At 58.1% G+C, this 27,579-nt stretch overlaps 1 protein-coding gene across 3 annotated transcripts; it reads left to right on the top strand.

Moving 5' to 3' along the window:
• Window positions 1-226: 226 nt before the first annotated feature.
• WNT4 (Wnt family member 4) lies at window positions 227-26,361 on the top strand. Of its 3 annotated transcripts, none has more exons than XM_079697619.1 (6): window positions 272-357; window positions 14,420-14,473; window positions 15,301-15,536; window positions 24,748-24,837; window positions 24,934-25,076; window positions 25,790-26,361. In XM_079697619.1, exons 1-6 carry the CDS (start codon window positions 281-283, stop codon window positions 26,255-26,257), a joined length of 1,068 nt encoding a protein of 355 aa, XP_079553745.1. In that variant the 5' UTR covers window positions 272-280; the 3' UTR covers window positions 26,258-26,361. The 3 variants fall into 3 exon arrangements, with proteins under 3 accessions (XP_079553746.1, XP_079553745.1, XP_079553744.1); XM_079697618.1 differs by having other exon boundaries at window positions 24,706-24,837; XM_079697620.1 differs by lacking the exon at window positions 14,420-14,473 and having other exon boundaries at window positions 227-357; window positions 24,706-24,837.
• The last annotated feature ends 1,218 nt before the right edge of the window (window positions 26,362-27,579 follow it).

Raw genomic sequence — 27,579 nt, 5'->3', positions numbered from 1 at the left:
CCCGCCCCCGGCCCGCCCCCCCGGCCGCCCGCCTCCCTCCGCCGCCGTCGCCGCATCCCGGCTCTGGGGCGGCGCTGACAGTCTGGTCCGCGCCGGGCAGCGGGCGCAGCAGCGGGCAGGGCTGCCGGCAGGCACGGAGGCAGAGCCCCGCCGCGCGCGCGCCCCGGCCCGCGCGCGGCGCCGCGCCCCAGCCCGCCCGCGGGGCGCCCACCTGCCGCCCCGACGGGAGGCCCCCAGCGGCCGCAGCCGCTGCCCGGGGCCGGGCGCCCGCGGCGGCACCATGAGTCCCCGCTCGTGCCTGCGTTCGCTGCGCCTCCTGGTCTTCGCCGTCTTCTCGGCCGCCGCGAGCAACTGGCTGTAAGTCGGGCCGGGACCCGGCTGGGCCGGGCGGGAGCCGGGAGGGGCGGGGCGGCGCAGGCCCCGGGGGCAGCGGTCGGTGCCAGGCAGCGCGGGGCAGCGGGCGCGGGGGCGCCCGGCAGGTGTCTCGGCCGCGGGACGCGAGGCTCGTTCGCCCTCTGCACTGCCGCCGACACCGCCCGGGCCTCCCTCCGACACCCCTCTGCCCGCGTCCCAGCCCAGAGGCTGCAAGGGTGGCGGCGGCTTCCGCACCCCTAGGCGGCCTCGGGAGCCCGAGAGCGCAAGGGGTGCGAGAGCGAGACCGCGGCCGGCGTGGGGTGCCGGGCGCGGGGCGCAGACCGGGCTGGGCTGACAGGTCGCCGAGGAAGCCCATTACGGGGAAGAACCCTGGCTCCTAATAACAGGTTAATCCCCAGAAGTCCAGGGGCGAGTTCCCCGCGCCGACCTGCCCCGCGCGGCGCTGCGGGCTGGGCTGGAGGCGTGCAGAGACCTGTTTCTGCTTGGGGGGCGGGAGCCGGGAGAGAAGGAGGGAAGGGACGGGACGCCCGGCATCCGAGAGACCGCAGCCGACGCTGGACGGCCTTGGTTCTCCCTGGGGCAGGAAGAAACTCCGTCCAGACCTTAAAGAGCACAGCAGCCCTCCACCTCCCTCAGTCTCACCTAAGGAGGGATGGGTAGTGACCGCTGATGACCTGTTTCTCCTTGACTGGGCCTGGCTCAGGGGACTCCCTGGGAAGATTGGCTCGGGGGGTGGGGGGATTCTAAAGGATGAGCTTCCATGAGTGGGTGAACAGGGAAGCAGGAGGACCCTGGACCCCTTCTTCATCTCCCTCAGTCACCATTCCCCCAGTCCCAGGCTTAACCCTGGTCCCAATTCCTTCTGCCCAGAGCTCTGCCCCCATCGGCTGTGGGCAGCCAGTGGGGAGCCCAGCTCCAATATTGATCTGAAAAGCATGAGGTGGGAAGGGGGATCGCCAACAGTGTAGCTGGGGTTTCCATGGAGACAGCAGGAGAGGAAAAAAAATTCTCTCTGCATCAAGACCAAAGAACAAATATCTCCCATGAAATTGCCCCGAGTGTCCAATGGCTGTTGCTATGAGGTCATTGCAGCCGCCAGGGCCCCGCAGGCTGGAAGGAGTGTGTTCGTTGGGGTCAGAGCCACCCAGGGCTTGGGGGACGGAGGTGATGTGGAATTCTCCCAGCTGTTCTGAGAGCAAGAGTGAGCGACTCCAAGGCAGGCTGAAGTGGCTGCGGCGCTTTTGTTTTTCTTGGAGACTGAATTCGATTAACACTTCAGGGGCAGTGGCAAAGTGTACAGAAACCAGGGCACCACCACCTCCCTCCCACTACCCACAGTAGGCCATCCCCCTGAGAGGGGCCTGGGTCGCAGAGCCAAGGAGGGGAGCTGATTTGGACTTGGGGAAGTCCGGGGTCCCTGGAGCTGACTCTGGAAAGCATGGGTTCAGAGCCGGGGTCTCCAGAGCGAGCGTGAGCAAGAACTGGGTATGACCAGCCCAGGGCTGAAGGCTACTAAAAGGCAGAGGAGGAAGCGGTGGTCCAAGGGTCTGACCCAGGCTGTCGGGAAAGAGCGCGACATCCACAGTGGAAAGTCCTTCAAGAGCATCTAGCGTTTTGGCTCATTTTACAGATGAGGAAACTGAGGCCCCAGAAGGGGAAGCTACTTGCTCAAACTCAGAGCTGAGAACTGAACCCAGGTGCTCTGATTCCCAGCCAGTGACACACGCCCTTCCCTGAAGCCATCCCAAGGTTGAGCCAGTGTGGCCCAGGTGGTGTCACCACCCACCCTCAGCCACATCCCAGCCCAAAATCCCAGCCAGGGAGGCAGCCCCAGCTTTGGGTCACGCAAACCATGGGGAATTCCAACAGCTCAGTTCTCGTGCTGCGCCATGAGGGGGGTGGGGTGAGGAGGGGCGGCCTTCTCAAGAGAAGAGAGGTTGGCAAACCTGTTCTCTGCAGCCGCGATGGTTCAGGTTGCCACGAAGCAGGTCTCCGGATGACCCAGCTCACTCCTGCTCCACCCTGGGCTTCGAGCCAAGGGTCTCTCTGCTCAGCCCAAGGCAGGGAGAACAAGGGGCTTCCCAGGACGCTGCCAAACCAGAGAGGCTATGATGGAGAAGAGATCTCTGGGCACATTCCAAGACAGGGTCCATCCCCAGGCCAGGGACTGGTCCAGCTCTGGGGGAAATAGATGTCACAGCCTGGTCTCCAAGAGGAAGACAAGATAAAAGCAGATCACGAATGGATGAGACCATGGACATGCTGTTGCTGTCAGAGGAAAGAGTTGAGTGTGAGCTGGAGTGGTCATGGAGGGGACTTGGCCTGGAGGTTGTAGAATCATGACAGTAATGATTATAGTAGCTCCCCCTGTACTAGCTAAATCCTGACAACATCTGAATCCCATTTTACATATGAGAAAATTGGGGATCACAGAGGTAATTGCCCCAAGTCACCTAGCTAGTAAATGACAGAGGCATCTGACCCAAAAGCTACCTCTAGAAGGAAAAGCTTCTGGAGGGCAGATGTCCATCCAGGCATGGTAGCTGGCACTGTGTCTTTTCAAGTGTGAGCCACGCTGGAGGTCTGGCTCCAAGAGGATGGCTGGCAGCGCTCTCAGAGGGGCAAGGCCCGGGTGTCCACTCCCCTTCTAATACCTGGAGTCAGGCTTCCGTCCAAGGTCGGCTGGCTGGCCGGTTGCAAGAGCCAGTGCTATCTGTTGTCTCCGAAGGGCGGGTGGCCTGGAGGGGAGGCCAGGTGTCCCGCTGCGTGCAGCTGTTGGGCAGGATGGAGCTTGGAGATGGGAGGGCTGTGCAGCCTGAGGCCTGGGCAAGCCCAGAGAAGCTGGAAGCTGTTGATTAGACTTGTGTCTGGCACCAGGAGTGAGTTGACAGCTTGTGGCAGCTCCCACCGAGGGAGGGATGGAGGGATAAAAACAGTCCATCGGTGGAAGGCCTGGACTCTGCCACAGACCTGGGCTCATAAATGTCTCTGAATGTTCCCCCCGGCACTGGGGCTATGCTGGAAGTCGGGAGACCAGGGTTCCAGTCCCAGCTTGGTCCCCAGTGCTGGGTGGCCTTGGATGGGCCTCTTTTTCCCTCTGGGCCACAATCCTCAGCAGATTGTTCTGAACCCCAAATGGAAGAGTTAGAGAATAGATAAACTAAAGTTTCATCATTGTGGGTTTCCCGAAGAAAGGCAGTGATGTGCTATGCTGGGGCCCCAGCAGAGGCCCAGTAGGTGAGGGCAGGGGGCCTGTGCTACACTCAAAGGTAGTCCAGCAGAGTGGCTAGGACAGTTTGTATGCAGTTCCATCCCAGGTCTGCCACTGACAAGAGTAGTGACCTTGGACATGTTACTCAACCTCTCTGAGCCTCGGGTTCCTCATCTGTAAAATGGTACCCATGCTTGGGGGTGACGAGGCCAGAGAGAGCCCGTGCATGTGGCATGCTGAGAACAGTGCCAGGCACAGCGATAGAAACTGCAGCCATGGCTGCTGCAGGACGTGGAGGGCAGCTGTCACTGAACTGGGGGAGCTGTGCCCCTGGTTACAGAGATGATGGAGGGAATGGACCTTCAGGCTGCTGCCCCTAAGCGCCATCTACCCAAAACGGTGCTGTCCAGACCCTGTGATCTTACACAGGTCACACAGGTAGGATCCGAGGCTGCTGCCTCCCTGCTCTTCAGCCAGGGCCCCTGCAAGAGCCTCACCAAGCCAGGGAGACCAGCCGGGCTCCCTAGCAAATCCTGCCAGACAGAGGGGTTGCTGCTGGGAGTGCCCTTCGGTGCCCCTGGGGGAGGCATCTCCCTGCGCACTGGATCTGACTGCCCACAGGTGTGTGCCTCCGTCTCCGGGCCAGGCTCCCATGTGCCTGCTCACGCAGCAGAGGTGTGTCACTGCCCTGCCTGTGGGCAGAGTGAGGGCTGGCACTCTGGGTGCAACTTGCTGGCCCAGGTGTGGGCAGAGCCAGCCAAGATGTGCAGTGCCAGCCCCACAGGTAAAGGTGTGGTCTGTCTCCCCCAAGAAGTGTCAGCCTAGTCTCCAGCTATAAAGGATCCCTCGCTCCCTTCTAAGTAGCAAAAACCCACCCCCTTGGATCACCTCCCATGGCTCTGGGCATTGAATCATAATCACTACACACCCACAGCTGTTTACAGTCTACAGCAGGATTTCTCAAATCCACCATTGATATTTGGGGCCTGTCCTGTGCACTGTAGGATGTTTACCAGCATCCCTGGCCTCTCTACCCGCTAGACACCAGTAGCACCCGCCCAACTAGGTGACCACCAAAAATGTCCCCAGACATTGCCAAATGTCCCCTGGAGGGCAAAATCACCCCTGGTTGAGAATCGGTGGCTGACAAAGCATTTTCACAGCCATTTCCCTATGAGAACCACATAACTTCTCCCCCTCCCCCTTCAGAGGAGGGAGTCTGTATTCTCTTCAGCCCCACTTCAGAGGCCCAGAGATGCAGTGACTTCCCCAAGGACATTCTGCACGTCAGAAGCAGGACTTGAACTTGACTTGCTCTCACATGTCCAGATCTCATGGTTTTTATCCCCTGCCTATAGAACTGTCTCGTATTGTATATAACTATAGTCTAATAACGTGGCTCCTTCTACAAGGTTATAAACCTCTGGAGGCTGAGGCTGTGGCATCAACACTGCTCAGCAGCCTCAGTGCCTGGCATATGTCTGGCATGTAGTAGGTGCTCACTCGACATTTGATAAACAAACAAAGGACAGGCCTGTTCGCTCCAGAGGGTAGTAAGTTGCTGTCACATCGTGCCCCACTTTCAAAGACCTCGAGTGGGAGGGAGGCTCTGCTCTACTGCCTTGAGCCTCAGGTGATGCTAAGATGTGCCAAAGTGGGTGTCAGGACGTGTGGCTGTCACCCGGCAGATGCGCTGCCCTGGCCCGCAGCTCCTGGCCAGGCCACCCGCTCAGAGCCAGGCTAAGCGCTCGCTCCCCTCACCCTACTCCCAGGGCCCCGGGACCAGGCTCTGCCCGAGGGGTTTGCTCAGGCAGCAGTCACGACCCAGCTGTCTGCTGTGGCTTGACTTTCTTCCTTCAACCCTGGATTAGCAATTGAGCAACTCAGCATCTGACAAGACAGTGCTCCCCAAACCTGTTGAAACTCGCCCAACTCGGGCCCTGTGGGTGCATTTGGAAAGCTGAGCAATTGTACCACGGCTCCTCCTCTTGTTCCTCCCTCTGGGAAGAAGGGCTTGGCCTGAGCCAACTGGGCACGGAGTTGGCCGGGGAGCCGCTGATGGGGGTGGGGGTTGCATCACAGCTGCCCCCACTCCAGTCACCCCCGCTCCAAACGAGCTTGCAAGAGCTGCTCGGCAAACTCAGCTGGGAGGCGAAGCTGCGACCCCATGGTTGCTGTCCAGATTTCTACAGGAGTTGCCAGGTTTTATCTCTGAGTCCTGAACTGCGTCTTCTGTGATTCGGCCAAACCCAGGAGAAGGCATGCTCCCTGCCGTGACCCCCCCGCCAGCTCCCCCTTCCCTGCTCCAAACCCCTCTCCACCTCCCCCATCTCCTGGCAAACTTGAAACCAAACTCTGTTTTTAAAGTTCCCTGGCCAAGTCAGAACCCCCGCAGCAGAGGGGACCTGGTCTGAGAAGAGAGGCTGGGCGGGGAGGGTGGAAGGAGGGAGGGATGTGTCCTGGGAGGGAAGGAACCCCCTGACAGCTCGAAGTTCACAGGGGAACTTTGGAGCGGCCCATTGGAAGCAGCATGAAATTGCTGATGAAACTAGAGGGGCCTCTTCCCTGCTGTGACCCTGGAGGGTGCTTTCAGACCCTGTTTCTCACTCTGTTCACACACAAGTCATATCATCGCAGGGTTGGGTCCCAGGAACTCTTTGCCGAGGACTGGAGACAGCAGGGTATTCCTCTTGAGTCAGTGATGCCCAGCTGTCCTGGCACCCCAGGCATAGAGGGCAGAATCACAGCCATCAGAGTCAGAGGGGTTCTCAGAAGTGATCAGCTTAGCCCCCTCCCGGGACACAGAGCCTCCAAACAGGAGAGTGAGTGCCTGGTAAGCCCTATTCAGTCATGTCAAGCACTTACTTGTCCAGACCTACGCTCCCTCAGGCACTGTGCTAGGCACTTGGGGTCACAGAGCATATTAGTGGTAGAGCTGGAACTCGACCCCAGGTCTCCTGACTGTCTTCCCAGAACTTTCCCTACAGCAGGTGAAAGCAGAGCTGCAGCCCATACACCTAGCCAGTCATCTCTGCTGGAGGTGATGAGCAACAAGGGAGGAACCAAGGTTTTCCTATCTGCCCTGTTGGGGTGGGCATGCAGGCTCAGCCACAGGCTCTCCCAGGACTGGGCCTTTAGAAGGGGTGCACCAAGGCCAAGGCACTCGCTAGAAACCTGAAGCCACCAGAGCATGAGCCTCAGTCCAGGAAGCCAGCGCCGGCCCTGGACAGCTCATGCAGCTTCCCCATCCCTCCCTGGTCCTCATCCCCAGGGCTCCCTCAGCCGAGCTAGGGAGGACAGTTCAATGGTTCGATGGCTCCAAGGTCAAGAAAGGCACCCTGGGGACGAGGGTTGGATGGGTCTTTGCAAGGGAGAAGCTCTCTGCTGGTAAATTAGGGGGGCAAGGCAAGGTGAGGAAGTGCCTTACATTCGACACCCACTCACCCCACAAGCACACCTGCCCCAGAGAGAGAAGAAAAATTCTCACCTCTGGCACAGCTCTGGAACCATCCAAGCTCAGGTCTGAGTGGCTACTTCCTGGCCCTGAGACAGCCACCAGCACCCCTGGGAACAAATACTGTGAGATGGGAAATGGGGGGGCTCCCAAATAAGAGGTGGGGGACAGGAAAGACATACAGGGAGCTGAAAATAATGGAAACTGGGATGTCAAGAGACGGAAAATACGGGTGCTGAGGCTTCTGCAGATGGGGAGTAAAGGGAGCTAGGGATCCCAGGAGACAGGTAGAGGGGGAATTAGCACCCTAAGGTGCAGGAGTGGGGCCTTGGGCTCCACGCCCGCACGCCCACCCCAACAGGGCAGATGGGAAGACCTTGGTTCCTCCCTTGTTGCTCAGAGGAGGCTGTCATTTCCCCCCAGCTGGGGAAATGCACTGGGGACAAAGAGAACGTGACTTGGGCATTGAGAACTCTAGAGTTACGCTATGTCTGGGAAGAAGGTGGCGTGAAGGCAGCACCCGCCACCCCACCACCACTGGGAATGTCTCCAAGGCCAGCCCCTCCTCGCTGGCTGCCCCTCCAGGGGGTTCAGGCCAGTGACAGCAACTCCTTCCATTGCCTGAGTAGCTGCAGAGACCACCAGCCCAGATGCTGTCCAGGCAGCCACATAACCCCTGAGACATTGCCCTCCCCAGCACCCCTCACTCCTGAAAGCAGCCCTGAAAGATGCCTTTACCATAGTTCAGAAGAGACATGGGGCTCTAGAAAGACTCATCAATCGAAGAAGAAGACCACCTTCCTCAAATCATTGTCCACTGATGCCTAACCATCATGCCCTCGATGCCCTGGGCTATCTCTGGAGCCTGATCAGCCAGCCCAGGCTTAGGAGCCAGTATGACCTGTTTTCAAATCCTGACCACCACTGACACGGCCTTGAACACATGCCTCTCTGAACCTCAGTTTCCTCATCTGTAAAATGGAGGGGACGGGGCTTCCTTGGTGGCGCAGTGGTTAAGAATCCGCCTGCCAATGCAGGGGACACGGGTTTGAGCCCTGGTCCGGGAAGATTCCACCTGCCGCGGAGCAACTAAGCCCGTGCGCCACAACTACTGAGCCTGCGCTCTAGAGCCCGTGAGCCACAACTACTGAAGCCCGCACGCCTGGAGCTCGTGCTCCACAACAAGAGAAGCCACCGCAGTGAGAAGACCGCGTACCACAACAAAGAGTAGCCCCTGCTCACCGCAACTAGAGAAGGCCTGTGCGCAGCAACGAAGACCCAACACAGCCAAAAATAAATAAGTAAAATAAATGTTTATTAAAAAAAATGGAGGGGATGATACCCACCTGGACAACCCTGCATGGATATATGGATATATATCCATATAAGGATATAGTAAAGCATGTGGCTGTTGTTTGAAGAGCACAAGTGACAAGGGACATGAGGTCCCTTTCTTCTAGTCATCTAGTCCCATGAATGGTTTCCAAGTCCCCTGGGCACACCTGAGCTAGTCCTACATCCCCACTGTCCCTGCCCTCCCCACCCCAGTGTCCCCAGCTCCTAATCTCCTAACAGGACCATCCCCCCCCATCCCATCCCTCATACTCTCGGTCCTTGGAGGATCCATCTGATGGGCCAGAATCATCGGAAACATGTTCACCAACTCTGCATACTCCGTCCAGAGACTATCAAGAATCTACAGCTGGGGGGACTTCCCTGGTGGTCCAGTGGTTAAGAGTCCTCACTCCCACTGCAGGGGGCATGGGTTTGATCCCTGGTCAGGGAACTAGGATCCCGAATGCTGCGTGGCCAAAAAAAAAAAAAAATTCGACAGTTGGGATCGAGGCTGAAGTGATCCACTGTGCCCCATGAGCGTGTGCCCTGCCCTCCGGAGTGCTCAGCTGAAAAACAGGCTGGGAACCCAGGTGGAAGAGAGCTGATGGAACCAAGCCAAAGAAGACAAATGAGCAGAACTGTCTGGGGTCCAGAAGAGGGTCCAGCTCAATGGACTGTGACAAGGCTTTGAGAGGGCAGTGATGATGACGATGACAATGATGATAAACATCTTAATGATGATTATGTAATACTGTTGCCAACAGGGGAAGAGTGCCTACTATGTGACTATTTAATTCACTTAAGCCTCCTGAGATCAGAACTATTCTTCTCCCCATTCTAGAAGTGAAGACACTGAGGCTCAAAGATGTTCCCTCTCTTGCCTCAGTAACACAGAGATGGGACGCTGACCCAGACGGTCCATCTCTCCTGCACAGTGCACCACGCTGCCTGCCACGCAAAGGGATAAGAGTCTCCGGGGCCGGGACACTGTAGGGAAGAGGACAGCAGGAGACTAAGACCACGGGTACAGAAACCCTCAAAGGTCTGACGACAACTGGGGGTGTGGAAGGCTCCTGGGGAACGAGGTGCTCCCCACCTGCCTCGAGCGCACAGTCCCGGATGGGTCTGGGTCCCTCTCACCCTCACCCGGCCACGCCTCCCCAGACCACGCCTCCCCAGGCGGCTCTCGGCTCATCAGGGGCTCATTTCCTTCCGGCTCCTCCTCCTGCCGCTTGGCCCCCTTCCTCCCTGGTGTCGCCGGCAGGCACGACCGCTCCTGAGGAGGCTCTAAATGTGGCCCGGCCGGGTGGGGAGGCCAGAGGGAGGGGGTAGAGAGGCCTGGGCTGGCGTCCCAGCCCCCACCTGGAGACCATGGGGCCAGGACCCACGACGCTCATCTGCTTGGCCTCCCAAACGCTCCAGCTATTTCCCGTCCCCTGTCCTCTTGACGCGCAGAGCAAGAGCTGGGCAGGAGTCGCGAAGAGGTGCGGATTTTCCTCTAGGAATTTGTATATTTTTTTAAAAAAGCAAGCAAACCTGGAAAAGCTTGGGACAAGCCCAGCTAATTTTAGTTTCTAATGAAAACAGCAGGTGGCCGAGAGGATCTGATCTCCCTGGCAGGGCCAGGGCCCTCCAGCCTCGCAGGCTGCAGGCACGGGCCGGGCGTGGGGAGGGCCTCCTGGGAGGAGCCTGAAGGACCGGAGCCCCTGCTGGAGAAGACGGGGCACGAGCTGCCTGGCAGCGGGTCGGCCCGGGGTTGGGGGGTAACCTGATCGATGGCACGGCTGTGGCTGGAGTCCTGCGTGGCCGGGGCAGCGGGTAGCAAATGGCTAAGCCTGTGCTCAGCAGTGGCAGGAAGAAGCCAAATCGGGGCGATGCAACCAGAATGAGAGAAGAAGCAGGGATGGCCGAGGCCCTCCACAGGCCGGCCCAGCCCAACGCAGTCAGCGCCCCCCCGCACACGCCCAGGCTCTTGGTCTCCTCCAGGAATGGCTTGTGCAGTTGACATTTGAGCCGGCCCGGCTCCAGGTCAGCAAGTGGCACGCGTGTCTCTGGAGGAAAGGTTGAGCCACCTGAGGGTGCAGAGAGGGGATTCCTGAGGCCCCTGGAACCAGCTGGGCCTCGCCCGTAAGGGTCTCCAAGTCCTCAGCAGACCAAAAAGCCACAGAGCCTCCACTTTCTCCCCTCACCGCCCCGCCCCCAACCCTGAGCACTCTGCCAGGACGGGGGCAGAGGGGACCTAGTCAGGACAGAGCCATCCATTTATGCTGCAAGCATGTATTGAGCACCTTCTAGGTGCCACACCCTCTGCTAGGCATCGAGGAGGCCACGGACTGGACATGACACCGAGGGTGGTGTTAGCCCCCTGCAGCTGTCAAACAAGGCAGATCCACAACCAGGGTACAGGGGAAAGAGAGGTCCCAGTTTGAGCTGGGTTTGCATTCCAGCTTTGCCACTCACTAGCTGTGTGACTTTGGGGAGTCACTCCACCTCTCTGGGCCTCAGTTTGCTCATCTGTAAAATGAGGCCAGGCACCCTAACCAGATACCAGAACGAGCAAGCAGTGTGGGCAAGGGCGTGTGATGCCTGAGGTCCTAACTCTCCCCACTCCACTCCCAGTTCCATTTCCAGTTCTGATACCCAGCCCTTCCCAGGCAAGACCCTGGGATCTGAGAGAACCAGAGTGAGTTGGGGCCATGCCTCCTGTGGCATGGCAGGGGACAGCTGTAGAGCCAGACGAAGGCAGGGGCTGGGGGTGGTGGGCATTGGTGCCAACCTTGGGGGCAGGGACACTCCTCAGCGGAAGAGGGTTCTCAGCCTCTTCCTGGGAGCTGTCCCAGTGACTCACACCCATGGCAGGCCAGCAGCTCACCCCTAAATCCCTGTTACTGTTATTTCAGCCCGTGTCCCTCGTTGAGTCCTGAGCTTACAGGAGGCGGGGGTGGGTGGCCCCTCAGGTCCCTTTCACGCCTCTTCAATGGCAGGGGCTCCGTCTATCTGCCTGGCATGGGGCCAGGGGGACTTTGAGGCTTGAACCCCCCCCCGTCCCAGCGGACTCTGACACAGACCCACTCATTTATGGTACCGTGCGGAGACAGGCTCCGAGTGGGGCGGGCACTTGCCCAACGTCCCACAGTGCGTTGGTGGCTCAGCCAGGCCTCCCCAGCTTGTTCCTCCTGCCCAGAGAACCCCTGCCTTGAACACAGAAGCCAGGGCCCAGCACAGCCCCACCTGGCCCCTTGGCAGGACACAGAGGGAGCAGAGGCTGAGATAGGGACAGGTCAGCTCTGTGCCCCCATGTCACAGAGGGAATAGGGGGCCCCACCTTCTCCTAGAGACCAATCCTGGCATCTGAGCAGGAAAGGATCTAGCTTTAGGCCCAGTTGCTAGTCCCCTCACCCGTGGCTTCCCAAACGTGTACCTGGCCCACGGCCAGTAGCCGAGCTCTTGGTGCCCCCTGCAGGCCAAGAGCGCCAGGTGGGACTAGCTCCGTAGCTGGCAGAGGCGGGGGATGCACCTAGGTAGGGCAGAGGAGCTGTCAGCCCCCTCCCCTTGCAGATACACCCTCCCCGGACCCCCAGCCACCTTCCCACCCTTGTCTCCCTTCTGAGAAGCTCAGGCTTCTGCCCAGGCCTCTTCGGGACACTACCAGCCTCTGTGCATCCTCTGGGCAGGACCTGGTAGAGAAGGCTGTGAGGCTCCCGGGAGGCAAGGAATTCAGGAAAAGCGAGGGGAGGTGGGACTGCCTCAGCCCAAGACCACCCACCTCCCACCAGCCTGAGCTGCCAGGGAAGGGCGAGATCTTCACAACTACGGCGCACCCAAGATGTGCCGGCCGAGAGCCAGATGCACCAGCCACGTCAAATCACGTTAATTTCTCACAGCAGCCTGTGGGATTGCCAGATCAAGAAAGCCAGACGCAGAGAGGCCCCGCGGCTTTGAGGAGGAGAGAGGGTCCCAGAATCAGATTCCTTGGGACTTAGAAAGAAACATCCCCAGTGGTTACTCACAGACTTCCCCTAAAGTGCCCTCCAGGCCATTGCCAGCCTGGCTTCACAGCTGCTGCTGGGAACGTGTGAAAAGCCCAGATGCCCACCAAGCCCTGCCTGGAGTGGGGCCCAGACACCTGCACTTTCAGCAAACCCCACAAATGTTTCGATGCGCAGCCAGATATGAGAATCATCACTCTGGTCCAGCCCACGTGCCTGACAAATAGAATCCAGCTGCTGATTGTACACCCCCGGGGGTGGAGAGCTCAGCAACCCGCAGGCGGCCCACCAACTGCACCCTGACCCGCATCCTTAGGTCAAACGAACCCAGCTCCCACCAGCCTCTGCCCACGGGTGACGTTCAAGTCCTTGAGCCACATAAAAGAATATTGTCTCTACCAAAGGTTTTGAAGTCAGGCAAAACCAGGTTCAAGTCCTGGCTCTGCCTTTACTAGCTGTCTGACCTTGCCCACAAAGCAAAGTACTTAACTTGTCTGTGCCTCAGTTTCCTCCTCTATAAATGGGGGTTCATTGGCTTGCTGGGAGGATTAAATGCAATCATGTAAGTAAAGTCTTAGGCTTTACTGATTAAGGGCCATACAAGTTACCTATTCTTATTGTCATTGTCATAAAAATCTCCCATATCTTACTAGGCTTTCTGTGTGCTTTTCTATCTGGGTACCATGCATTTATTCATTCCTTCACTAAGTAAACAGATGTCAAGTTCCTGCCCCATTGCCTGAGGCCCCACGTAAGACCATCTTTCACATACAGGATCCCTTTAGCGCCTGACAACAGTTCCCTGACTTGGCCACAATCGGTGGTCTCCCCCTCACATTACAGGTGGAAAAACTGAGTCCCAAAGAGCAGTGGCCTTTGTCCTTCTTCAGACAAGAAATCTGTGCAGCTTCCCTAGTAAAGATGCACTGGCATCTTCACCTCTACCACCCAGAGAGCCATTCCCCGCCCCCCCCCCCCCCCCCGCCATCAGGCAGACCTGGGCTGCTGCACTGGTTCACTGTGGTCCCTGGGGCAGTGGGACACTTGCTCTGCTTTTGTTCAGAGCCCCTGATCTGTGGGGCTGAGGCTGAGGGTAGAGCCAGGGTCTGGGTCTCCTGCTGGGAGGTGGTGGGAAGGCCCCTTTCCTTCTCTGAGCTTACCTGTAAAATAAGGAGTCTGGACCAGACCACCTGTCAGGGAACATTCCTTAAGGCTGTGATTCCGTGCACCCTGCTGCTCCTCCAAGAATCTGGAAGGCAGCTCCAGGCAGCCCTGCCTGCCCTGGGAGGTGGCAGGTGCATCTCCCACTGAAGAGCGGGGAAAGGGAGGCAGGGGAGGGAGAGGGGGCCTTCCCGAGTCACCACTCAGCTCTCCTTCCACCATTAGGCTGCTACTTGTGTGCCTACTATGTGCACTGGGCCCTGGCCAGGGACGCTGGGATGGGGTGAGGGGACAGCTTGAGGGGCAGTGGTTGCAGCACAAGCCTCAGGGTGATCCAGACCCAGGCTCCAATCCAGGTCTGCCCTACAAGTTGGGTGACCTTGATGGTCATCTCACTGCTCTGAAACATGCCTGGCACTTAATAGGTATTGTGTTAATGCACACCCTTCCCTCAAGGGGAAAACCGGTTTCTTCCTCACAGGGTCTTTCCCTCGCTCTGCTCCCACCCCGGTGAGTATTTTTGTCTCTTACTCCTGGCCCCCTTGCCTCCTGGTCCAGATTGCAAAGTGGCCGTCATTAGGGACTTCCCTGGTGGTCTAGTGGTTAAGACGCCATGCTTCCAACGCAGGGGGCGCGGGTTCGAACCCTGATCGGGGAACTAAGATCCCACATGCCACGCAGCACGGCCAAAAATAAAAAAAACAAAGTGGCCGTCATTAGGGCAGAGCCTTCCAGGGCCCTCATGAAGGGGGTCGGCAGGGGAAAGGCCCATGGGGTTTGGAGGGGTTTGAAGCTTGGCTCTGACACTTGCTACCTGGGTCACCTTGGGCATGTTACCCTCTTAGCCTTTATTTTGGAATCCATAAGATGGTCGTAATAATTGTCACCTCATAGATTTGGGGTGAGCTGGCAACAGGAAGAAGTGCCTGCCGCCGTGCACAGCACATGGTAGGTGTCCAATCAACAGTAGTGCTCTCTGTCCTCTGCTGAAAGGGATGCAGTAAAGCCCCTTCCCACATATGCCTGGCCCCAGAGTGCCTTGGACATAAGCTATCTCATCTGGATTGTATATCCTCGCTATAACCCTGTGAGGTGGGGCAAGCATTGGTGCCCCGTTCTCTGGCTATAAAGACTCCAGGGGCTGAGGGGAGAGCATGGCACACTTTGTTTTCAAAGCCCCCTCCCCCAGCACTATCCCCAGCCCCCCAGCCCTCACTGCCCTTATTGTCCTAAGTGCTACAGCAGTGACACTGATCTCTGCCTGGTGGCCCTGGGATATGGCTGGCAGTGAAGATCGCGACCTTGTAGCCAGAGGTGGGCTTAGGTCACTGGGGTCTCTGCCTTGGGAGGGGAAAGAGAACACCAGGGCAGAGAGCGGCTCCAGCCTCCCATCTAGAGGGCATTTCGACATGAAGGGCTCGGAGCCCATGGGCGAGGTCTAGGGTAACATCGGGGCACAGATGCCAGTGTAGGGGCCACCCAGGCAGGGAGGAATCCCACGGGGGTCTGTCAGCCACCCTCCCAGTGCTCTCCCTGCTTTGGCTAACTTGAGATGGAGGCCTTGTGCAAGACAGCACTTCCCCCCTTCTGGCCCTGGGAACCAGGCAGGAGGGCTGTCACTGGATCCAGAGAGAAGCCGACCTCCAGGACCCATCCCTGGTACAAACCGGCTCCCAGAGACCTGGGCAGGGTGTGGCCTCAGCCGGGGCGAGGAAGGAGGAGGGAGGGGGCTCAGCATCACGTCCCACCCCCATCCCCAACTCCCCTCTCCCCAGGTACCTGGCCAAGCTGTCCTCAGTGGGGAGCATCTCAGAGGAGGAGACGTGCGAGAAGCTCAAGGGCCTGATCCAGAGGCAGGTGCAGATGTGCAAGCGGAACCTGGAGGTGATGGACTCGGTGCGCCGCGGCGCCCAGCTCGCCATCGAGGAGTGCCAGTACCAGTTCCGGAACCGGCGCTGGAACTGCTCCACGCTCGACTCGCTGCCTGTTTTCGGCAAGGTGGTGACGCAAGGTGAGGGAGGGTCTCACGGGGGTGCTGGGGACCCCGGAAGGGACCACTGTTTCCTGGGGTGGGGACTCATGTACTCATGAGTGGCCTGACGGGTCCATCACTCATCACAGGATGCAGATGGAGGCATGGGAGCAGGCAGGACCCAGCGGGCGGCAGTCCCCTGCGGGAGGGCCAAGGGAGGAGAACGCTGTTCTCTGGCTGTGCAGCACAATACGGTGTTTTCAGTCCTGGAGCCACCATCCCGTTTTAGAGTCAGAAACTGAGGCTCAGGCAGGGGAAAGGACGGAGCTGCCCGGGGCTCCTCAGAGGGTGAACAGCAGGAAAGAATTCAGACCCGGGCTTCCAGCCCTCCAGCCCCGTGCTATTTTTACCTTAGCACTGGCCTCACCTATGCAAGCGCATCTCGTTCGTCCGTACCTTTGACGAACCGTGTTGAGCCTCACTTGCCCAGCCCTGAGACCCCGGGAAGAGCAGCACCCAGATCCTGTCCTCCTGGGTTCACAGTGGAGGCAACGATGACACCTCAGTAGGGGCAGTGGCTCTCACACCTGTAGCACCAGCGAGGGACCAGACACTGTTTAAGTGCTTTAAGTGATATGAACTCATCTGGCCCTTTGAGATGGGCTTCCGTATTGCAAATGATGAAACTGAGGCACACAGAAGTTAGGTAACTCGCCCAAGGTCACAGAACCAAAAAGTGGCCAAACCAGGACTTGAGCCCGTGCAGTCCAGCTCCAAGGTCTTGCTTTTACCCAGGATGAGAGGGGACACAGAAGCCTCGGGGGCACAAGGGTGGACCCCTGCCCCAGCCAGGGCAGGTGCTCAGGGAAAGCCTTCCCAAGGAGTGGGTCCTCGGCTGACACCAGAAATATGAGAAGGCATCAAGCCAGAGGAAGATGGGCCAGGGCATAGAGAACGTTCCATGCAACTGGAAGTCTCTTTAAGAGGTCACCAGGTCAAGCCGCTGCCCTCAAGGGAGCGCTCTAAACCAGCTGCCTCTTTTTCTACTTCCAGACTGTGAAACTGACACTAGTCCACAGACCCCTTGACTTGCTCAGGCAGCAGGAAAGCGTTCCTGGGCCAACCTTTGTCTTGGCACCTGTGGTCCTGGACAGCGAGGGCTGCTGGGCTTGTGGCAAAACCATTTGGATGTTGTTGGAAACCAACTGGGATAGAAATTTGGAAGCCATTCTCCTGGGAGTTGGCAGGGGCCAAAAAGGCACGATTATGCTTGGCATGACTGAACATTGCTGCTTCAGAGAAGAAGCAAAGGCCCAGTGAGTGGCCTGGGAGCGGAGGCCCTCCTGGGACCACGGTGCCCCTGCCGAGGACCCAGGGTTGTCTGATGAGGCCCAGACACTAGGCTCAAACAGCAGACCCTGGGCACAGGAAGCTCCTGGCACACAGTAGGTGTTCTGTGTTCTAGGTGGACTGATGAATAGACTGGCAGGGTTACATGTGCCAGGCCCTTCATACCTCCGCGCCTTTGCACACGCTGTTTCCTCCACCCCCAAACACCCAACCCTCTTTCTCCACCAGCTCAGCAGCTCCCTCCTCCAGTCTGCCCAGCTCCTGCAAGCAGGTGGTTGCTTTTTCCACTGGGCTCCAAAGCTCTTTGTTCATGCTGGGGTTTTTTCCCTTTTTTTTTTGGTAATTGTTTTGATATAATTTCAAACTTACAGAAAAGTTGCAAAAATAGTACAAGGAATTCCCATATAGTACAAGGAATTCCCATATACTTTTTTAAAAAAAATCTCTATGTGATGGGTTTATTCAGTCAGCTACTTTCATTTTCTTCTTTTTAAAATGAGGTATAATTGAGATATTATATTAGTTTCAGGTGTACAATATAATGATTCAGTAAGTCTCGTTAACATCCATCACCACACAGTTGCAAACATTTTTTTCTTGTGGTGAGAACTTTCAAGATCTACTTTCTTAGCAACTTTCAAATATGCAATACAGTATTATTAACTATGGTCACTACGCTGTACATCACATCCTCATGACGTATTTATTTTATAACGGGAAGTTGGTACTTGCTGACCCCTTCACCCATTTTGCCCACCCCCCATCCCTGCTTTTGCCTCTGGCACCACCAGTTTGTTCTCTGAATATATGAGTTCAGTTTTTCCTGTGAAGAATTGCCATATACTCTTTACCTAGATTCACCAGCTGTTTACATTTTAACCCATTTGACTTATCAATTTCTCTCTCTCTCCTTTCTCTCTCACTCTCTCTCTCCCTTAATACACACGTGTACACACACACACTTCTGTCTAAACCATTTGTGTCCACGTGGCTTTCATTACACCTTTCACACTGAACTGTGATGCCTGTCTCCCCCACCCCACTCCCCCATCCCTAAACCTTGAACTCTTCCAAGGCAAGGGTAATGTCTCATTTACCAGTTTCCCAGCACGTGGCAGAGCCTGGCATGGAGGAGACAGTCAAGGGATGTCATCCAGTGGCAGAGAGCAAGTTGGGGCAAGGACTCAAGGGGCAGAAGAGGGGAGGCATGGGTCAGTGCAGCCTGATGCAGGTGAGGGACCCCGTCGAGAAGTGCTTTCCTCACCTGTGTTTGCACCAGGAACCAGGGAGGGGGCCCAGCCCCGGCTCATCAAGTTCAGGGAGATGCTGAGAATCCTACCAGGCTTGGCTGGAACCTGCTGTGGACTAAAGTCCAAGTGACTTGGTCAAGCATCCAGTCTCCTCGGGGCTGAGTCAGGGCATGCACTCGCCAAGCCAGCCACATGCCAGGCAAGGGCAGTCGTGTTTGGAGGAGTCTGAACTCTTCCCATTCGTCCATCCCCTCACTTTTGCATTTTCCGTTTTCTTCCCTAGTAAAATTCCTCCTGGAAAAGTCTCAATTTATCTCCACTGAGCAAGAGACGGGACTTGTCCCTCCCGAGGCCACAGTGCTGCTCTTGGAGGGTCTGGGGTTGATGAGGCCGTGTGGGGAGAGCACGGGCAGCAGGACCTTGGGGGAGGGACCTCACTCCTCCGAGCCTCAGTATCCTCACCTGTCAGTGGGACCTGCACGTGTGCTTACCTCATAGGGGCATCACCATTTAGGGTGGACCTTGACCCCAGAAAAGCCATCTGTCCTCACCAGCTGCTGTGATTTGGGGCAGCAGCCGGCTGGGCGGGCCTCTCTCACAGCCCCCAGGTTTAGGGGTTGGGGGGCTAGGCCAGTGCCCGCATTCATGGGCTGCCTGGCTGGGGTCCTGACCTCAGACCTGGAAAGGTAATAGCTCACAGATCCCTCCAGGAGCCAGGCCATACTTGGAGGAGAAAAGGAGCCCCATTTGTTGAGGGCCTCCTCGGTGCTGCCTTGCATCCGACCACCCTCACGACAAGTCCGAGCATGTAGTATTGTTCCCACGTTACAGCTGAGATAGGAGGCCCAGCAAACAGAGGGTGTGATGCACCTAGATCCGGGACCTGCCGGCTCTTGGCATGAGTCCCCGGGCAAGGTCCATCCCCTGTCCTAGCCTCAGCATCCTCCCTGGATTGGAGGGGGGGCAACCCCAGGCCCCAGCTCCTGGACTTCCCATCAGGATTCAAAGATGATGTCTCCAAAGGCCTGCCTGACTCCCAGGGCACCTGGGGGTGGGAGCAGCTCTCTTACGGCCGGCACTGCCCGAGGCCGTACAGTTCCAACCCACACCCCCTCCCCTCCCGGGCAGTGGAGACCCCCTGCTCCTGGCCTACAGAGGCAAGACAGACGGTGACATAACGGTGACTGGTGAGGACAGTGTGTAAGTCAGGGCCAAACTGTGCTCTAGGCTGAGAATCTGCCAGAAATTTGGTGAAGTTGGCATCGGGGGCAGCCAGGAATGGGGCAGCCGGTGGTTCTTGGCTGAGCAGGCGTGCAGGGCCAGATGCGGGATGGCCTCTGTGTGGTTTGGTCACTGCTTAATCCCTGTGCCTGGGGCAGCACCTGCACAAGGTAGGTAACTGATAAGTATTCGTGGAGGGTTTGAGGGTGGGAGGGAGAGGCCAGGGAGTCTGGCGCAAGTTCAGTGTGGCCGTGAGCAGGAGGTGCTGGGGTCTCAGGGTGGGCCGGCCCGAGCAGCACGGGGAGAGGCACGGAAGGCAGTGCAGTCTCCTCTGCGCCTGCTTCCCTCTATCTGTAGACAACGCTGAGCCTTCCCCTGCCTTCTCACACCTCGCTCTGCAAGCTTGATCGTGTCCCTGTCCCGAGAGAGGGGACTCCATGAGCCCTGAGGCCCCTTTGGGCTCTGGCTGCCGTGTCGGGAGGTGATGTGGTACACTGGTCGTAGCCAAGTGAGGATTCAGCCCAGGCTGTGGTTCCAGTCCCCGCGTGTCTAACCTCAGGGCACCTGAGTGATGGTGACTTCAGGCTGGATCTAAGAAGTAGATGCTTTTCAGTCCTGGGCTGTGACTCCCTAACACCTGTGCTCTCACCTTTGTCCTCAGTGTTGGCATCACTTTGGACCCAATGAAGGTGACAACATGTCTTTCTTCTGGGGACCTCTCAGGCCAGCTTTTGGTGCCATCAGATACATCACAGGAGGTCTGGGGAGGGGTTACCCCAGAGACACTTTGCACTGGGGGTTCCTTGAGGACAGGCTCACCTCCGTCTCCCTCGTGCTGGCATAGGGCCTGGCCCACAGCAGGTGGCTAATAAACATCTGGTGAGGGAGGAGGTGTCTCTGTGCTAAGGAAGCTTTTAGCCCAATGGCAAATATGTGGACAAGTGGCCCTCAGGGGGTAAGTGCCCTACTGATATTTGTTAGCAAATGAATAAAATGGCATTAATCGCCCAACAATAACATTCACAGTAGCTACTATGTCTCAAGCTCCTACTCCAGGCCAGTGGCTAAGCACTTCCCATGTTTTACGTCATTAGATTTCCATACCCACCTGAAGAGGTCAGAACTATTGTCAGCCCCATTCTATGGACATAACAACTGAAATCACACATTTAGGAAGTGGCAGAACCAGGACTAGATCTCAGGCCTGCCAGGCTGAGCATCCATGCTCCTCCCAATACCCACCTCTGTCTCCAGGGAGCTGGGAAAGGCCTGTTCTTGCCAGCTCTGTACTGGGCTCGAGGTGGGGCAGAGGAGGTGGTGAGGGACAGCGTGGCCCCTGGAGCTTCCAGTCTGGCTGCAGACAAGCACACAAGACACTTAGAAGATGAAACAGTCCGAGTCCAACTCTGACTGCGTGGGGAGGGCAGGCCAGGCCAGCCAGAGCACCCGGGGTCCCAGGAATCCATGATGGTGGGAGGGATGTGCAGAAGTGCCAGGGCCTGGCCTGCTGGGCCAGCGTTACTTTCCCCACGTTAGCACCGGGAAAGGTCACTACACTAGTAAGAGTCTTAACACGGCTTTGTCCAACTCCAAAGCCTTTACTCTTTCTCCTGCCCTACATTGTCTCTTAAATCCAAAGAGGCTTCCTGGAGGTGGTTTCAAGAAAAGGTGAGCCTTTGCAGACAAGAGAGCAAAGGAAATTGGAAAGGCAGGCTGGGGGCAGGGATGGGGAGAGGACAAGGCCAGCGACTTTCTCAGAGGGCCGTGCCTTTCCTGCCCCACCTCCCGAGGACTTCCGCTGGGTCTGCTTTGGAAACATGTAAGTTATGCTCGGAATGACACTGCCATCAGGACACCTGCCTGATGCACCGGGGATCCCCACACCTGTGGCTTCCTTTCTAGCCCAACTCAGCCTCATCTGTTTCTCCTCCAAACACTCTTTCCTGCTCAAATGTCCTTCCATCCAGCATCTGGGGAGACAGCGCACGTGATGTGCTCAGAAGAGCACTGGCCTCCAGTGAGGCAGGCCGCGGTTCCAATTCCCTCTTGGCCACTGACCGGCTGAGGGACCCCAGACAAGCCCCTGAGCCTCACTTTTTCCTCCACAGAGCAGAGCTGGAGAGAGCTGGTTGCTCAGGTCGCCATGAGCTCATGGAAAGGCCCTGGCACATCGTAGGCCCTCAGAAAGGGTAGTTATCACTGGATCCCCAGGACAACTCTGAATTCCCAGGCCCAGGCAGCCTTAGCACCCTGGAAAAGATGGCAGTGACGCGGGACCTAGAGGACGCTCAGGATTTAGACCAGTGGAGCCAGGGAAGAAGAAAGAGCAGGAAGAAAGGAGTTGGGTGTGGAATGGGGCAAATGGCATTATGGAAAAGGCAGAAGGCTGTAGGGCAGCTGCTAGCACCTTCGAGAGCTCTGCCTGTCCCTCGGCCGGCTCTGCTGTCCCAGGAGGACAAAGTCAGGACTGTCCTCCCCCTGCAGCTGGAACAGGCAAACCCCCAGACCAGGGAGCAGTTATCGATCAGGTCGCCGGGGAACTCCCCTCTGCCACCCTCACAGCCACAGCACAATCCTTTTTCTGTATCTCAGCGGTCTCTGCCAGGCACCCCACTGGTGAGCAAGGCTCCAGCCGGGCAGAGGGGATGAGCCAGGAGGGGCCACAGCCCTGGAGTCAAGGGATCAGGACCCAGGGCCAGCAATAAAAGGCTGGAGGAGCCACTGCCATCGGCTCTCGGGACACAGTGGCTCAGCCACATTCTTCAGGCCTTCTGGGGCCTCCTGTGCTGAGCACAGGCCCACTGCTCACCATCCCCCAGGGAAGAACCCACAAAAGGAACTGGACATGTCCCACAGCTCGTGGCTTCACACATGGAGGTGGGAAGAGATGGGCTGTATATTCCTGGGGGCTCCAGGCTCTGGGGTCTGGGTGGCAGGATCATGTCAAGGTGGAAACTCTGGAGCTAGGCTGCCTGCGTCCAAATTCTGGCTCCACCACTTCCTGGCTGGGTGTCCTTGGACAGGTGCTTCATGGCTCAGTGCCTCGGTTTCCTTATCTGTAAAATGGGGAGTAAAAGTGTCTACTTCGCAGAGTTGTTGTGAAGAGTATATAAATTATGTCAAGTGCTCAGACAGTGCCCAGACAGTGCCCAGCACAGAGTGAGCTCTCTCTAAGCTTTAGCTCGTGTTATTATCTTCCTTCCAGAACCTCTTCCTTCAGGCCCGAGTGGAGAGAACTATAGCGCCCTTGCTCCCGAGGCCAGGACAAGGGGGCCTGTAGTCCTGGCAGATGAGTGTTGGTTGGGGATGAGGCAGGGGTCTCCCTGAGCCACCTCACAGGGAGCCCTGCACCCAAGGCTACTAGCACTTAGGGGAGGAGGTGGGCCCAGGGCTTGGGGCAGGCCAGGGGCTGCTTGAGGGCCCAGAGAAGCAGAGGAGAGAGGAACATGCCAGGCCAGGAGCTGGGGCCACCCTGCCAGTCCCATCCACCCTAATCCACCCTACTATCTCCTGCTTTCCCTTCCCCCTTGGTCTTTGGGGCAAAGATTTGTGCTGGTTCAGGCCTGGAAATACCAGAAATACCAGAAACTAAAGTCGTCTCTCTTTGGGCGGCCACAGCACAAAACCAACCAACATGATCCTGCTATTAACCTCGATTAACTTGGAGAGGATTCCATCTCAGGCTGTCAAGGCCCCCATGGCTCCAGCCGAGCCCCCTCATGCCGGCCCAAAGTGTCCAGGCCAGGGCAGAGGGTGGGCTGTAGAAAGTGGGTGGCGGGCAGTATCCCCAGCTCAAGGGCCGAACCGAGAACAGGGCGTCCTGGGCCATGGGGGCCTGAGCTGCCCCCAACCCCAGCGCTCGGCCTCCCCTGCCTGTCCACAGACACGGGCACAGAGGAGGTGATTGTTTCTGTCTGACCACGGCGACTGCTCCCCAGGGCAGCCGAGAGCACCGGCCTGGGTGTCACAGAGGTAATTGCCAACCACGAGGCCAAAGCCTTCCCGCTTTGCTCCTGTGGACACAGACACTCCAGCAAGAGACAGAAGGACAGTCACGGGCACACAGAGGCCCTCACAGGGCCCAGAGAGGAGCAGGGCCCGTCTGGTCACACACCCAGCCAGCCGTGTGCACACGCACCACACACACACACACAACACACACAAAGACACTCCCTCCCACCACCCACACCCCCAGAAAGGGGCTACATAGCAGCTACACCCCCTGAGGCACAGTTCCTAGGAGGATAAAAACACCCATTCAGGCAAGAGACAGGGCAGGCACCAAAATAGAACCATCAAGAAGTCATGGGGCGGAAGGGAAAGACAGGCAGCAGAGGCGGACAGACCGGAGTTTGAGTCCTGGTTCTATCACTTCCTGACTGGATGACTGCGACCCACTTCCCCTCCCCAAACCTGCACTGTGCCATCTGTGAAATGGGCACAGATAAAGCTTCCGATGGTAGAGGGCATCCCCTCTTCAGCAGTGATCTGGTAAGCGGTGGGGCCGTTGTCCTTACGGTTTACTCTTAGAGGTATAAGGAAGCAAGGTGGTCTCAGAAATGGGCCCAGGGCTTCCCTGGTGGCGCAATGGTTGAGAGAGTCCGCCTGCCGATGCAGGGGATGCGGGTTCGTGCCCTGGTCTGGGACGATCCCACATGCCGCAGAGCGGCTGGGCCCGTGAGCCATGGCCGCTGAGCCTGCGCGTCCGGAGCCTGCGCTCCGCAATGGGAGAGGCCACAACAGTGAGAGGCCCGCATACCGCCAAAAAAAAAAAAAAGAAAGAAATGGGCCCAGCCTCAGCAGGAAGGGCTGGGGTAGGTTCCTCGGGCGGGGGACCCCATCAGAGCCTAGAGGGGCCAGCTGGGGAATAGGCACAAAAAGAGCTGGGTTGGCAGGCCAGCCTGCTACTTCTGTAGTCCTGCTAAGTTAATTCACCTCTCCCACGCCTGTCTTGTCTCTCATAAAATGCCGTTAACATCAGTAACCCCCCGGAGAGGTTGTGAGAATAGTAAGTGACGGTGCGCAGAGCGCTGAAGCTGGACCATCTGGCTGCTCAACCACGTGCGGTGTGGCCTGGGACGAGTTGGCTAATCCCTCTGAAAGCGGGGGTAATAATTGTACTCACCCGACGGGTGTGGGGAGGATAAATGACCAGCACACATGAAGACCGCAGGGCAGTGTCCGGCGTGTGTGAGTATGTTGGCCATTGGTGGGTAAGAATAAGAGCCATTGCGGCGTGACTCCTGCCCCACGGGAGTCAGCCCGCCTTGCTCTCTCCCTGGGCCTCCGTCGTTCAGGAGTCCCATCTACGCCTCTCCTCTAAAAAGGAGGGTGCGGGGAGGAGCACTGGGACCCAGCCCTGCCCTCCCTCTGCCTCCCTCCCACAGGGACTCGGGAGGCGGCCTTCGTGTACGCCATCTCTTCGGCAGGTGTGGCCTTTGCGGTGACGCGGGCGTGCAGCAGTGGGGAACTGGAAAAGTGCGGCTGTGACCGGACGGTACACGGGGTCAGCCCACAGGGTAAGTGCGGGCGGTGGGGAGGGCATGCATGGCAGGGCAGGAGCCGGGGCCCGGGCCCTCACTCACACGTGGACCCCGCATGCCCACCCCACCCAGGCTTCCAGTGGTCGGGATGCTCGGACAACATCGCCTACGGCGTGGCCTTCTCACAGTCATTTGTGGACGTGCGGGAGAGGAGCAAGGGGGCCTCGTCCAGCCGGGCCCTCATGAACCTCCACAACAACGAGGCCGGCAGGAAGGTAGTGCGTGCGGCCCCAGCACCCTCACGGCCAGCCGGGAAAGGGCGGGCTCGGCAAGGTCCCCAGACGCTCTCCCCCGCCCACCTGCCCCTCAGAAAACACTTGGGCTCTGGCCGGTACCAGGCAACCCCTGGGGGCGGGGGGCACGGGGAGGGAGCGGACAGGTAAGCAGGCGTCACAGAACAGTGTGAGCGGCCCCCAGTGTAGCACACACGTCCCCCAACACGCCGCCACCCACACATATATGTGCACACAGGTGTGTCTCCATCCCTCTTTGTCATGCACACCCCCCCCCAATAAGTAGCAGGGTTAGGATTTCTCCGTGTCACTGCGAAGACCGTGTGCTTAACTACAACACCATCTGCTATTTCAATACCTACTCTTCAAGGTTCCTGTGCAGGTTCAACGCAGCCATGTTCTTCCCCAACACATCACTTTTCACTGTTACGTATGACACTGCCCTTTAACATGTCTCTCCTCCATCAACTCCGAGTGCCCCAAGGGCAAGGACAGTATCTTTGTTCCCAACACAGCTTACCAGCCCACCGTGGCATACAGCAGGAGCTTAATACAGAGGAAGCATGACCGTACATCTTTCTCCAATTCTGCGCCATGCCCCCGTCCCTGCCCCCGCTCGTCCGCCCCCCAGCAGCCCCTCCCCGGCCTCCCCTGACATCTCCTGATGGCCCCTCTCCCCTCCCCGCCCCCCGCAGGCTATCCTGACTCACATGCGGGTGGAGTGCAAGTGCCACGGGGTGTCGGGCTCCTGCGAGGTAAAGACGTGCTGGCGAGCCGTGCCGCCCTTCCGCCAGGTGGGCCACGCGCTGAAGGAGAAGTTTGACGGCGCCACGGAGGTGGAGCCACGCCGTGTGGGCTCCTCCAGGGCGCTGGTGCCACGCAATGCGCAGTTCAAGCCGCACACAGATGAGGACCTGGTGTACTTGGAGCCCAGCCCGGACTTCTGCGAGCAGGACATGCGCAGCGGCGTGCTGGGCACGAGGGGCCGCACGTGCAACAAGACGTCCAAGGCCATCGACGGCTGTGAGCTGCTGTGCTGCGGCCGCGGCTTCCACACAGCACAGGTAGAGCTGGCTGAGCGCTGCAGCTGCAAATTCCACTGGTGCTGCTTCGTCAAGTGCCGGCAGTGCCAGCGGCTCGTGGAGCTGCACACGTGCCGGTGACCGCCGCCCAGCCCTGTGCCCAGCAACCACCTAGTGGCCCAGGGAAGGCCGATAATTTAAACAGTCCCGCACCACCCACCCCAAAAGATACTGGTTGTATTTTTTGTTTTGGTTTGGTTTTTGGGTCTTCATGTTATTTATTGCCAGAACCAGGCAGGCGACCCCAAGGGCACCAACTGGGGCCTCCCTGAAGCCTGGGCCTTTGTGGCTGCCACTGACCAAAGGGACTTTGCTCATGCCTCTGGCTGCCCACATGTGGCCACTGCTAACCACTCGTTATCTGTACCTGTTTTTCCACTTGCAGACTTAAGGTGGGTAATGAAGTGTTGCAGCCACATGCCTACTGACCCTGCCATCTAGGGAAAGGGGCAGCCCTATGGCAGGGGAATGGTGCCATCTTGACGGCAGTTGCACCCCACACTTACATACGGACCCCGGGCAGCTTCAGCCTGGTAGCTTTGTCTCTCAAGCCCCGTGAAAAGGAATGGGCAGACACCAGGTCCAGGGCAGAGGGTTAATTTCAGGCCTCCATGAGCAGCCGGAGGTTCAATCTCTGTGGGACCCTCCAGGCAAGAACAGCAGATGAGGCGAGAGCCAGTGAAGGCTGCAGTGCCCCCACCCCTAGCCCAGCCGCCAGGCCTCCCCTCAGAGAGGGAGACCCTCACTCCCTGGTCCCTCCCAGGCAGGAATACGGCTGCGTCCTGGATCAGAGACCCCAGCTGGGCCTTCACGTTGACGCCGTGAGCATCGCTCCACGGTGCTGCTCCTCCATGAAACTAAGAATGGAAATGCCACATGCACACAGGAGAGGGCCACGTGAAAAAGCCATCTCCCAACTTTTATTTCACTCCCTTAACCGAATCTATTGAGCAAATACTGTTCTGGGCCCTGTACTGGGCCATCTCACTAGATGACCACAGCAATCCTGGGAGGCCAACAAGACAGGGATGTATGCTTGTGCCCATTTTACAGGAGAAAGGGCAAGGCTCAGCTGGGTCCCAGAGCCAGTAGAGGCAGAGGCAGGGCCAGAAGAGCCCCCAGCCAAGGCTCCTCCTGGACTCCTGTACCCAAAGGCCCAGAAACCGTAGGTCCCCCTGGGTCTGAGCCTCAGGGATGGGGCTCTGGCTGGAGGAGAAGGGGCTGGGAAGCAGCAGGAGCCACAGACCACAGGCTGAGCCAGAGCCCACTTGGTTCCCAAGGGAGGGCAGAGCAGGCTCTGAGGGAAGAGGTGGACAGTGGGAAGGCCGACGAAGTAAGGTCTCAGCAGCAGAGGGTACCGTGGGTACTGAAGCAGAGCCCCCAGAGCCAGCACCAGCAGCCCG

Source organism: Hyperoodon ampullatus, assembly GCF_949752795.1.
Source record: "Hyperoodon ampullatus genome assembly, chromosome: 2".
NCBI classification, from domain to species: Eukaryota; Metazoa; Chordata; class Mammalia; order Artiodactyla; family Ziphiidae; genus Hyperoodon; species Hyperoodon ampullatus.
The sequence above is the reverse complement of the archived record's forward strand: the minus strand, read 5'-3'. Positions and strand labels throughout refer to the sequence as shown.